This window comes from Alexandromys fortis, unplaced genomic scaffold, assembly GCF_014885135.2.
Source record: "Alexandromys fortis isolate MF-2015 unplaced genomic scaffold, M_Fortis_MF-2015_v1.1 scaffold_28, whole genome shotgun sequence".
In the NCBI taxonomy this organism is placed as follows: Eukaryota; Metazoa; Chordata; class Mammalia; order Rodentia; family Cricetidae; genus Alexandromys; species Alexandromys fortis.
The window spans coordinates 9,462,700-9,475,124 of NW_026067901.1; the positions used below are offsets into that span (position 1 = coordinate 9,462,700).

Here is a 12,425-nt window from a genome sequence, read left to right on the forward strand (position 1 = left end):
TCTCTCTCTCTCTCTCTTTTCCTTTTTCCCCCAGACAGGGTTTCTCTGTGTTACAGCCCTGGCTGTCCTGGAATTCACTTTGTAGACCAGGCTGGCCTCAAACTCAGAGATCTGCCTGCCTCTGCACCCCAGTGCTAGGATTCAGGACATGTGTCATCTCGCCCACTCACACTTGCATGTCTCGTTGCCATTTCTCTTCATGTATGCAGCAGAGTTTGTCATTTCTGGATACTATCTGATATTACTAGTGCAAACTGGTTTCATGGCTGAAATCCATGTCTTGATACTGATTTCATTTTTAATCTTGCTAACATACATTTTTAGTAATTTGTTTCAGTAAACTTAACTGTATATGGGCTAGGAATCCATCTTTATTTTGCCGTCTCATTTGAATACTAGTTTCTACTGTATAGGAATCCCGGATTCAATCCTTTTAGAATTTTGGTAATTCCGCATCCACACATACTTGAGTCACCATAAAGGTCCTTCCTCTGATAGCTTTTCCGTTGCTTTCTTCATTCTTGAGATTGCAGGCTGTCTTGGTTTCATGCCCGCACGTGGGACTCCCCCGGCCTACTAAGCAGGGCTTTCATTCTCGGAGGACTCATATTCTCCCTCAGTCCTTCCTGCTCTGTGAAGGTTTCCTGTCTTTTCATCTTTTGTTTTATGAGACTGTGTCTTAGCTTTACTCTGTGTTGTGGGAGATCCTTCAGTTGCTGGTTTGCATATAGTTTTCCCAGGGTAGAGAGAAGATTGAGGGCTTAGCTTGCTTGTTCTTTATGGCTGGCTGGCCTGGCATGTTTGGATTCAGGTAAGTGGGCATCTAGAGGAGGCAACATTTGCTGTTCCTGGCTTTGTGGCAGATGTGTTTTGGCCTCTCAGGGTTGCTCCTACCATGACTCAATGGTGTTCTACAAGGGTACTCTAGATAACCATAGGACCTTGCTTCTGAGTGGCCACAGGATAACCTTGGTTCCAGAATTAACCCACCCACCCACTAACCCCTCCTTGTGCTGCCACCTCAGGGTCCTCCAATCCTTGTCATTTATTCCTCAGAGGGATCCACCCTTGTCTGGTGACTCTTCCTCAGGACCCTTATTTCCAAACCCTTCTAACTCAGTCTTAACTACCCCGGTCACCTGACATTACCAGAACCTCACTTATNCCCCCCCCCCCCTTAGGATGTCTACTCTTGATTCCCTCAAGAACCACCCCCTTGGAAAACACATCCTCTCAGGAAACCCTACCTGCCCCTTAGGGTCAGCATTCTAGCTCTACTCAGAGCCACTGCACCCCCTAGTAAACATCACCTGGTTACCCCACTCCTGTGGCACTCTCGTCCTTCACTCTCCACCCTTCAGGAGCCCCACCCTTTCTTCTCAGAACCACCCTTCCCAGTCACCCCACTTTGCACTCCTCTCCCTCCTCACTCCTCAGGATCCCCACCCTAACACCCCGAGAGAGCCACCCTTCCTGGCCACCCCACTCATGCCTTTGCGTCCTGCCCCGCCCCCTCATCCCGGCTTGGCGCGGCGCGCGTCATGGCGGCGGCGGGCGGGGCGCGTCTCGCACGCAGCGCGCCGGGCGGAGCGCTCGCCGCATTGTTTGCTTCGCTGGGGAGCGAGCAGCGCCTCGGCAGGCGTCCGAGAAGCTCCGCGTCCGCGTCCTCCGCCCGGCCGGGCCCCGAGCCGGCCTCAGCCGGCCGTGCCGGCGCCGCCGACCCCGCCCGAGCCGCGGCGCCCTGCGGGCCCGGAGCCGCCGGTCGAGCGCGCCCCGGAGCCCGGCGGGGCTCGGCTGCGCGGCCGTTGGCGGAGGAGCCGCGGCGCCATTAGCGCCGCCTCGGCCGCGCCGGCCCCCGCGCCTGCCCGCCCGCCGGGCTCCCGCGGCCGCGGCGCCCCGAAGGTGAGTGTCTGACGGTCGCTGCTCGCCGCCCGCTTCGCCGGCCGGGGCGGAGGCGCCGGCGCCATGTTTGGCGGCCGCGGTGGCGGCTCCGCATTGTCCGCGGGCGGGGAGGCCGAAGAGTCGGGACGGCGAGGCCCGGAGGCCGTGAGGCCTGGCGGGAGCGGAGGCCGGGGAGGACTGAGAAGGCCGGGCCGGCGTGGGCCGGCGTGAGTCGGCGCGCCCGGGGACGCCGAGATGGGTGCCGGCGGCTTGCCGAAGAGGCCGGGGAGGCGAGACCGCGGCCGGGTGGGGGTGGAGAGGGACACGGAGGCCACGGCGGGGTCGGGGAGACAGAGGCGTAGAAGGAGGCCTCCGCGGCGCGGGAGGCGCGGCCAAGAGAATGGAGCCGGCGGCGGGGCTCAGGAGGCGGGGAAGCAGTCGGGCCGGGCGGGCTCTGGGCGTCCCGGCTGTCTGTCTGAGCGGCCGGGGCCACATCGAGGCCGGGCGTCGGACAGCGGAGAAGGCGGAAGGCCTGGGGTCTCGCGGCGTCTGCCCATGTCCTCGCCCGTAGCCTTGGCGGTGCGGAGCGGGTCGCATTATGTAACAAATAGGTCCGATCTATTTTGCCAAGACAGGAAACTCCCTTGAAGAGGGATGGGCTCGGAAGATTTCCTAAGTCGAGCGCGTCCTGCTATCTCCGGAGCAAGCCAGCAGCTCCGCCAAACTCCGTGGATGTGTGCAGGAAACGCTGAGAAACGAACGCGCGTGCGCGACTTTTCTTGGGCCTTTAGGAGAGAAGCAACTTTCCTGTGCATAATTTGCAGAAAATACGGCTCTTCTTCGTGCACTGCAGTTGTGACACACTTACACACACCTAGGAAAACGCCCCCTTAATGGAGGCCAATCCCTTCACCCAGCTGCTACTGTTTTAAGAGTTTCTGTCACCTGGTAACATATAGTTACAGAGTTGGGGTATTTATTTACTTTCTTAACACCTGCTGGGTCTGGCGCTGTCCTGAGTCTGTGTTCATTCCTTGAATGGTCACACCACCGTTAGAGGTGTGTCTCTTTCCTGTGTGTGCTTTTACAGTGAATGGTAGAAGAAGCTGGAAGAAGCTTGCCTACAAACGCCAGGGCAGGAAATGAACCGAGCTGATTTTGAGCATGGAGTCTTTTCCTCTTTTTTGCCAGCAAAGCTTTTTAAGGATGTGTGTAACACAGTTATTTCTGGAGAAAGCATGCTTATTGCCTTTGCTGATCCCTCCATGTAAATGCTTGTTTCTGCACAGAGCCGGAGGGTCAAAGTGCCGGACGGATATAGGTAAAACGAGGAAGCGGATGAGATTGTTGGGCCCCGGACTGAGCAGTACTGCTAAATGCCCTCTTTCCCCGGGTCACAATTACATTTTCAAATTACAGAGCGGCTGTGGCCTTTAAGTATTAGGTTCAGTTGTTGTCGAAAAGTGGTTTAAAGACCTTCAGTGCTCACTAGAAGAATGTGGGATTTGAAGGGTAGCAGTACTTTACTGTAGAGGAGAAAATTACATGTTTGTCTTTAATCTGGGAGCTGTTGCTTCTACCCTGTCCTGGTAGTGATTTGTGAAGTGTCCGTGGGTGCACCATGGTTCTCTGTGTGCAGGATGTGTTGCTGACACTAGGATGTGCATCTGTCTAACCTAAGGGATGCTGCTAGCTGCCAAGGGCTGGCTCTGGTGGGTTTGCTGACGGCTCCCTGAGAATCCAGGGTTGAGTAGGTTCCTCGAGGCCCCACAGATGCAGGTGCATTGGGTCTGGCCGACCAGTGTCTTCTTGTTCCTGTTCATAGGGAGATAGTATCTAATTTTCACACAAAACGTGGGTTTCTGCATCCTGTAAGATTTATCTTAAAAACTGCATATACGATTTGTAGAGATTTCTTTTTGGGACTTAAAAGTGTGAAGTCTGCTCTCTGAGGGTTTTTCTCGAAAACTGATAAGATAATTATGAGGTTGTGAATCTAGGCTTCCTCAAGAGCTGTGATCTGGACTGCTCTGATGGTTGTTCATCTTGGAATGCCTGGGAGTCAGTCTTTTTGCTTCTTGTCAGTGAAGTGGGCTCGTGTAGAGGGAAGAGTTTGAGTTGTCTCTGCCGTTGTTGCTCCGTGTGCTTGTCCTGCTTGATAGTGGTCCAGAATGAGCATGTCACTCATAAGGTACACAGATACCAAGTCACCTCAGGGAAAAATGAAAGGCAAGGAGTCCTCAACAATGAGGTGGGAGTGTAGGCTGGCAGTACCCTGATTTTGTCCACACTAGAAATGAACAATTTTCTGCACTGAAGTTTTCAGGCATGTGAGCCAGTGACAAGGACTTTGATTTGTTGGGGTGGGGGTAATTCTGCAGGCTATTTGAGGTTTGTCGGAACCCATCCTTTCTTTGGAGCAAGATATGAACATTTTCAAGTGTGTCAGGAAGACAGCAGAGATGCCTTTTGACTTCTTGCCCACAGCTACATTGACTTGAAGAGTATGCGTCCCAGCACATAGCCAGATCCTGGCCTGAATGAAGAGAAAGGCTGATGCTGCCCATGGGAGTTTCCATGGTGGTCACTGCTTAGGCTCTGTGGAAGCTACATTGGGCTGCTTGGGACAAAGATATTCAACAGATCTGTTCAGGGTTCCTTTCTAAGTCCTGACAAGGCTGTGTGCTTGTAGGATGTGTTTGGGAAGAATGGACTACTTTATGCTACTGAGTTATGGAAGCTAGTGGCCCCCAGCACAGGGTTCACAGGAGCCCTCAGCTAGGCAGTGGTGGAAAAGAGAAAGGAGAGCTAAAAGGCTTGTTAAGTCTAGGTGGCCATTGAGAATGCCTGCTTTGTGGCTACAGGTATCTATGTGATGTGAAGTCTACCTGAAAAACAATCCTATACTTGTGAGCAAGAGGCCAAGGTCTCAAACTCTGGAGGGCATGTTGCTGCTTTGTAGGCAACTTTTTCTTTTGCTTTCCTTTTTTTTGGGGGGGGGGGTGACAGGGTTTCTCTGTGTGACAGCGTTAGCTGTCCTGAAATTAGTGCTGTAGACCAGGCTGGCCTAGAACTCACAGAGATCTGCCTATCTCTGTCCCCCCAAGTGCTGGGATTAAAGGTGTGCATCACCACTGCCCGGCTTGTAGGTGACTTTTGGCTTGATCTAAAATTGTGACTTATGTGTAGTATGCACCTGTGCCCTAGCAGGTCAGCAAGAACCCTGAGAGCTGCTCCCTTCTGCGTCTGTGCCCATCAGTATCGTTACTTGGATGTGGTGATGGGCACTATTGAAATGTCCTAGGAGAAGTTGTTTGGAAGTCTCAGAAGTATTCAAGCTCCGAGCTTCATTTGTGGGGTGTTGAGTTGATTTGTTAGTGTTACCCAAGCATATTTTGTGGTTTTTCTAGTCTTGTCATCCTGCGTGGAATTAACTTTGTTATTGACTTTATTTTAGGTAATCATTGCCAAATGAGGAGGAAAGGACGATGTCATCGAGGCTCTGCAGCGAGGCATCCTTCTTCCCCGTGCAGTATTAAACACTCCCCCACTCGAGAAACATTAACGTACGCACAAGCTCAAAGGATGGTGGAGATAGAAATTGAAGGACGCTTGCATCGGATCAGTATTTTTGATCCCTTGGAGATCATACTAGAAGATGACCTCACTGCTCAGGAAATGAGTGAATGCAACAGTAATAAAGAGAACAGCGAGAGGCCGCCTGTTTGCTTAAGAACTAAGCGTCACAAAAACAACAGAGTTAAAAAGAAAAATGAAGCCCTCCCCAGCACCCATGGCACACCAGCTTCAGCCAGTGCCCTTCCTGAGCCCAAGGTGCGGATTGTGGAGTATAGTCCTCCATCTGCACCCAGGAGGCCCCCTGTGTACTACAAATTCATTGAGAAGTCAGCTGAGGAGCTGGACAATGAGGTAGAGTATGACATGGATGAGGAAGATTATGCCTGGTTAGAGATCATCAATGAGAAGAGGAAGGGTGACTGTGTCTCTGCTGTGTCACAGAATATGTTTGAGTTCCTAATGGATCGCTTTGAGAAGGAGTCCTATTGTGAGAACCAGAAGCAGGGGGAGCAGCAGTCCTTGATTGATGAGGATGCCGTTTGCTGCATCTGCATGGATGGGGAGTGTCAGAACAGCAATGTTATACTCTTTTGTGACATGTGTAACCTGGCTGTGCACCAGGAGTGCTATGGGGTGCCCTACATCCCTGAGGGCCAGTGGCTTTGCCGCCACTGCCTGCAGTCTCGGGCCCGCCCTGCGGATTGCGTGCTGTGCCCGAATAAGGGTGGTGCCTTCAAAAAGACAGACGATGACCGCTGGGGCCATGTGGTATGTGCCCTGTGGATCCCAGAGGTTGGCTTTGCCAACACGGTATTCATTGAACCCATCGATGGTGTGAGGAACATACCTCCTGCTCGGTGGAAACTGACATGCTACCTCTGTAAGCAGAAAGGCGTGGGTGCCTGCATTCAGTGCCACAAAGCAAATTGCTACACAGCATTCCATGTGACATGTGCTCAGAAGGCTGGCTTGTACATGAAGATGGAGCCTGTGAAGGAGCTGACTGGAGGCAGCACCACGTTCTCTGTCAGAAAGACTGCTTATTGTGATGTCCACACACCTCCAGGCTGTACCCGGAGGCCTCTGAACATTTATGGAGATGTTGAAATGAAAAATGGTGTCTGTCGAAAAGAAAGTTCAGTCAAAACGGTCAGGTCTACGTCCAAGGTCAGGAAAAAAGCAAAAAAGGCTAAGAAAACAGTGGCTGAGCCCTGTGCGGTTCTGCCGACCGTGTGTGCTCCGTATATTCCCCCTCAGAGGTAAGTGTATCTGAACGTGGGTGCAGATGAGCCTGGATTGACAGACTTGATGGAGGACACAGATCAGGGCTGCAGGAAGCCCTCCATTTGTCTGTTGTACCTTCTGAGAGTCGTTTCTTAAGCCATGTCTCCATTCGTTTGCTACTGTCCAGTGGGCAAAAATGTAAGAGAAGTTATAGATTGGGATAGTTTACAATTCTTTGTGACTAAGCGGCCTTGAGTATAAGGTAGGCATGGTTATAGGAGCCACAGCCATACTGGTATTCACTCTGCCCTGGCTTCTGGATTTCATAGCATCCTAGGTTTTCTTCCCATCTGTGTAACATGTTTACGCTCACTTACTGCCAGATTTTGGGACCTTGTAAAAAAGTTAAAGAAAAACGTGGCTGAAAAAGTGAACCGCCATCCTCTGTAAGGTGCCGCCTGAGCTGAGCCCAGACTGGGAGCTGCTGTTAGCAGGGAGATGATGGTCTTCCTGCTAGTCTTGGACTCACTGGGATCTTCTGTCTCCAGCTCCCAAGATAAAGGTGCTCACCACCACACCTGACTTCTTTCTTCTTTTGCTGCTGATGTCTTCAGTAGTGCAACTGTTGCCTGATCTACAGAAGGGCGACTGTGTGAAGGCCCACAGTCTGTGTTCCTGGTGATAGGAGTCCTGCTGTGCCCTTCTATGCTACTTAGGGACTGCTTCAAGTCCCCCTCAATCTGCCCTGATCTGCCCTCAATCCCTATGTCTTCTGTACTCCTTGGATTGCCTTTTTTGTTTCATTATGTAAAAGGAAGAATGTTCTTTTTCACATCATAGCACCCATTTGAGCCCTGTCCCTGAGCCTGGAGGAAGTAATTTTCTGTGAAGGGTATGGACTTTTAGTCTGGTCAGGTATGTGAAGCCCTGCGATGGTCATAACCCATTGCTCAGACCAGACCCTGTGAAAACCAGCATGCCTGTATTGGTAAAATTTTCAGCCTGACTTCAAAGATAGTTTAACTGGGATTTCTGCTTCTGAGCAGAAAGGATAGGTTTATATCAAGAGCCATGAAAAAGTTGAGTTTTACCAAAACTGAAGTAAATGAAACAACAGTCTATCAGTACTTCTCTGGTCAGCGCCAGATATTACCTGTTTGAGGTGATGGGTGCAATCCTTGTACCTGTGGTTCCTGATGTTCAGGTTTGGAACATGAGAGCTGCCAGATGGGTGGGACTGTGGGAAGGAGGATCTGCAGGTGAGAACAAAGGCTCTTTGGCCTTCTGTGGCCAGAACCGTTGAGGAAAGAACTTGAAGCTTTAAATACTTCAGGGTCTATTGTAGAGTTCAGCAGGTAAGAAGTGCACCCAGCTTATGCTCTCTCCCAGACAAAGTCTTATCTGTTCCAGGATCACCTGGGACTTACTAAGCATGCTGGGTCGGCCTCATACTTGTGAGTCTCTTGCTTCAGTTTGTTAGGTCCTGTCCTGTCTTGTCTTATTTTGTTTGGAGATGGATCTCACTATGTAGACCAGGCTTGCCTCAAACTCGCTATGTATCCCAGGCAGGTCTCAAACTCACAGCTTCAGCCTCTTGAATAATGGGATTACAGGTGTAAGCCAGCATGCTTACTTGGCTACTGCTGCTTTGATTTATTCCTCTGTGTGTATGAATGTTTAGACTGCGTGTATTTAAGTGCATCATGTGTATGATTGGTTCCTGCCAAAGTCAGAAGAGGGCTTCAGATCCCCTGGAACTGGAGTTATGGGTGTTTTTTTGTGAGTTGGTATGTGGGGGTGCTGGGAATTGAACTCGCATCCTTTGCACGAGAAACAAGTGCTTTAACTACATAACCATTTCTCCCCCCCCCCCTTTTTCCCTTAATTTAGGAACAAACTTAAGTCAGCTTTGAATAGAGATAAAAGTACCCGAACCAGAAGTTTGTTCTGACGAACTTAAAAGAGTTTGTATTGCCCCAGTCTCCAGGGAATTCTGATAACTTTGACTATCGTGTCCCTGGACAAGTTCCCACTACCCTCAGTCTGCTGGTTATGTGGGAATGGACTTGCCTCTGGGGGCAGGGGGAGGGCATAAAGGACAGAGCTTGTGCACAATGTGGGGTGTAGCTGGAGACAGAGGGCTGCTGCTTTTCAGAGTTTAGTCTGTCAACTAGAGTGTCTGTCATGTGACATTCCAGGCTCGTTCAGGATGCAGGCAGGTCTCACCTGAAGAGGGAGGGACAGTTGTTTGAGGAGAACTTTAAAAAAGTGTATTTCTAGTTATCCATATTTTTATTATTTGGCATTTGTAAACCATAAAGATTGCTTTTGATTTATTTAAGCCGTAAACTTTAGAGATCAGATGCAGATAGTCTTGACTTTGCCCACTTATTTAGAAACTTTCTGTGACTCTTTGATTGGACATCTTTGCACTAACTGTAAACAATAGACTGAGGGCAGTGCTGGATGAGATGGTGCACACCTTAAATACCAACCCTTGGGAAGCAGAGACAGGTGGATCTCTGAGTTCAGGGCTAGCCTGCTGTACATAGTGAGCTCCCGGACAGCCAGGATTACATCAAGAGACCCCTGTCTCCAAAAGAGAAAAAGTTTTGAAGAACATAAAGTGTTTAAGTTTGGGGAAGGTTGAAGACGGAAGCTTGGAGTCCTGAGCTACAAGTTCCCTGAAGTATTAAGCCTGCTAATTTTCTTGCCTTGGCTATGCAGGGCCGTACTTTTTATTTCCAGAAGAGTGACTGCTAGTGGGTGTGGCTGTTGTTGCCTAGATCTGGCTTGGGACTTAGAGCCTCTAGCCACTTGGATAATTGCTGTGCATTTTATTCAGTACAGAAGATGCCTGAGTAGTGAGTTGAGACTGGGGCTCCTTTTCTTCGGTGGTATTCATATTGGCAGTTCTTGATCTGACTTTGGGAAAAAGACAAAAATGGAATATGAACACTTACGGGTTTCATTGGAGAGAGTAGCTCTTGCTTTTGAGTATAGTATTGAATTCTGTTAGGATTTGTACCTTTTTCCCCCTCCATGCTTCTGTCAGTTAATTATATAGCTAGTCCCTGACTTAAGATTTCATTTACCTTTTTTTCTTCCCCTGAGACAGGGTTTCTCTGTGTTGCCCTGGCTCTCCTGGAACTTGCTCTATAGATCAGGCTGGCTTTGAACTCACAAAGATCCTCCTGCCTCTGCTTATGGAGTGCTGGTATTAAAGGTGTGTGTACCACTACACCTGACTTTTCTCTTTTCTTTTCTTTCTTTTTATTAAAGTTTTGAGATGGTCTTACTACGTAGCTTTGGCTGTCCTGGAAATCACTATGTAGATTAGACTAGCCTCAAACTCATTGCAATCTACCAGCCTCTGCATCCTGAGAACTGGAACTAAAGGGGTGTAGCAGCATGCTTGACTGAGTTACCATGTCATTCTATGCATTCAGTACAAAACACACTTGGAGCTTTGCCCTTTTCGGGCTAGCAATATGTGTCGTAGACTCTGGAGGTGCTGGTGACGCACTGATGTGAGCCACAGCTTCGTGAGTGGCACAAAAAGAATGAGCGAGAACTCTTGGTGGGAAACTATTGCTTAACTAGGCTGTTTGGTAGGAGAGATGCAAGAAATGAACTCTTGACTTGTTGGTGTGAGGTTATCAGCATGTAGCCCTATCTGTGTTTGATAAACATTTCCATCTGCCACAGGTTGGCCCCATCCCTCCCAGGTGGAAGCCCTACCCTGCATGTACTGAGAGCAACATAGGGGTGCTTGCTGCTGTGGGAGGACCTTGGAAAGCAGGCAGATGCATCTACAATAGTGATACTGGGGAAGAAGCATGAAAGAAACCAACTGAAAAGTACAAAATGACATACTACGGTGTAGAAAGCAGGGCGCTCACCCTGGTACCTGGCAAGTGGAAAGAGCCAAATCAGTCTAGGGGAACAGTGGGTCTGTCTACTCATTAGACGGTGTCAGCAGCAGCATGCCTTCTGATGTGTTACATTAGCCTGCCCTTGTAAAGCTGTGCCATTATTGATCTGAGATCTGTGTGTACAGACCACCCATCTTACTGACTCTGTTCCCACCATCTGGACACCATCCCCTAGTGGGCCTGGGTGTTTTGTCTCTGGGCACTCATCTGAGGGGGCATCTCCAGTGAGGCTGATTTTCTCCTCCTTTTAATTGTCATCATAGTTACTTTGCAGAAATAGAGGTAGATATTTATTTTAGAAGTTTATTGCTGGGGGCAGATTGTTCCTGCTTTCTCACTACTGTTGCTGTTCAGTTTGAGTTCACTCAAAGCTGACAGTGGGGTGAACTTGGTACCAGAGCTGCCCAAGGGAAGGGACCCTGAGGTCAGCAGGACACCCAAGTTTGACTGTTTCAAATTTTCAAAAAAAACAAAGGGAACAAAAAAGACCTCCATTAGTTCACCTAGTTACTTATTGCTAGTGTTCTGCTGTGAACTGTATACATCCTTATACATGGATTGTGGAGACTTACACATCCCCTTGCATGGTTAGGTGCCCTTCTGGATATAGGTTTTAAATTATGTCTTTGCAATGGGGAAGGACACAATGTCTAAGTCCTGTATGCATCCACCTTCTAGAGGTAGTCTCAGTGCCTGACTGTTTGCTCCATGCACCTAACCCTGCCTGCCTCAAACCCTCCAAGTCATAGGAAGAAGATTCTGATAACTGTTTTCTGAGGTGTCAGATCATTGGGCCAGCTGGAAGGTAAGGAGTCAGAGAGCCTGAAGGTAGGCAGGTGAGACTCTGGGCAGTGTCCTGTGGCCACAGGGCTGGGGTGTGTATCTGTATCAAAACCCATTCAGCTGCTGTGCTGTGACTATTGAGTCTCTTCAGTCTTCCTGGGTTTGGATATTTTCAGTCTTTGTCTTTTGTGCTACCTGGAAAAATGTTCTTTTTGAGTTTGTCTGGTATTGCCTTCTGGTTCACTGAAGTTGTGCTTGAATGTGGAGTAAGTCTTCCTCCTGTGGTTGTGTAGAGCAGTGGTTCTCAGCCTTCCTAGTGCTGCTATCCTTTAACACAATTTTTCATGTTGTGGGGACCCCCAGCCATAACGTTTTTGCTACTTCATAACTAATTTTGCTACTGTTATGAGTTGTAATGTAAATATTTTTGGAAGTAGGAATTTGCCAAAAGGCTTGCTGCCCACAGGTACATGGAGCCTACATATTCTCTGTGGGTGATGTTTTTATTTTTTATTTATTTTTTAAAAGTAGTGTTCTTCTGGCATGTATGTCTACAGGCCAGAAGAGGGCTTCAGGTCTCATTATAGGTGGCTGTAAGCCATCATATAGTTGCTGGGAATTCAACTCAGGACCTTTGGAAGAACAGGCAGTGCTCTTAACTGCTGAGCCATCTCTCCGGCTCAGTTGTTGGTTTTTTTTTTTTTTTTTTTGTTTTTCGAGACTGGGTTTCTCTGTGGCTTTGGTGCCTGTCCTGGAACTAACTCTTGTAGACCAGGCTGGCCTCGAACTCACAGAGATCCCCCTGCATGTGCCACCACCGCCCGGCTCTCCTTCTCCTTTTGCATGAGTTATATGGGTCCTGGGGCTTGAATTCAGGCCATCCAATTTGCACAGAAAGCACATTTATGCAATGAGCCATTTTACCAGCCCTAGCAAGAATCCATTCCTAGACAGGAAGGCTGGTTGGGGGTGATGGCAAACATCTGTAATCCCAGCACATGGGAGGCAGAAGCAGGATAATGC

The 12,425-nt window shown here is 49.3% G+C and overlaps 1 protein-coding gene across 4 annotated transcripts in view; it reads left to right on the forward strand.

The window, feature by feature from the left end:
* Nucleotides 1-1,618: 1,618 nt before the first annotated feature.
* Nucleotides 1,619-12,425, forward strand: part of Brd1 (bromodomain containing 1) — a 48,480-nt gene continuing 37,673 nt past the window's right edge. For 2 of the 4 annotated variants that reach the window (XM_050128788.1, XM_050128796.1), the window contains exons 1-2: nucleotides 1,624-1,902; nucleotides 5,339-6,719. In XM_050128788.1, the coding sequence (XP_049984745.1) occupies nucleotides 5,353-6,719 (1,367 nt within the window). In that variant the 5' untranslated portion in view covers nucleotides 1,624-1,902; nucleotides 5,339-5,352. Of the gene's footprint in view, nucleotides 1,903-5,338; nucleotides 6,720-12,425 lie in introns of all 4 variants that reach the window. The other 2 variants (XR_007589578.1, XM_050128780.1) reach the window with 2 other exon arrangements.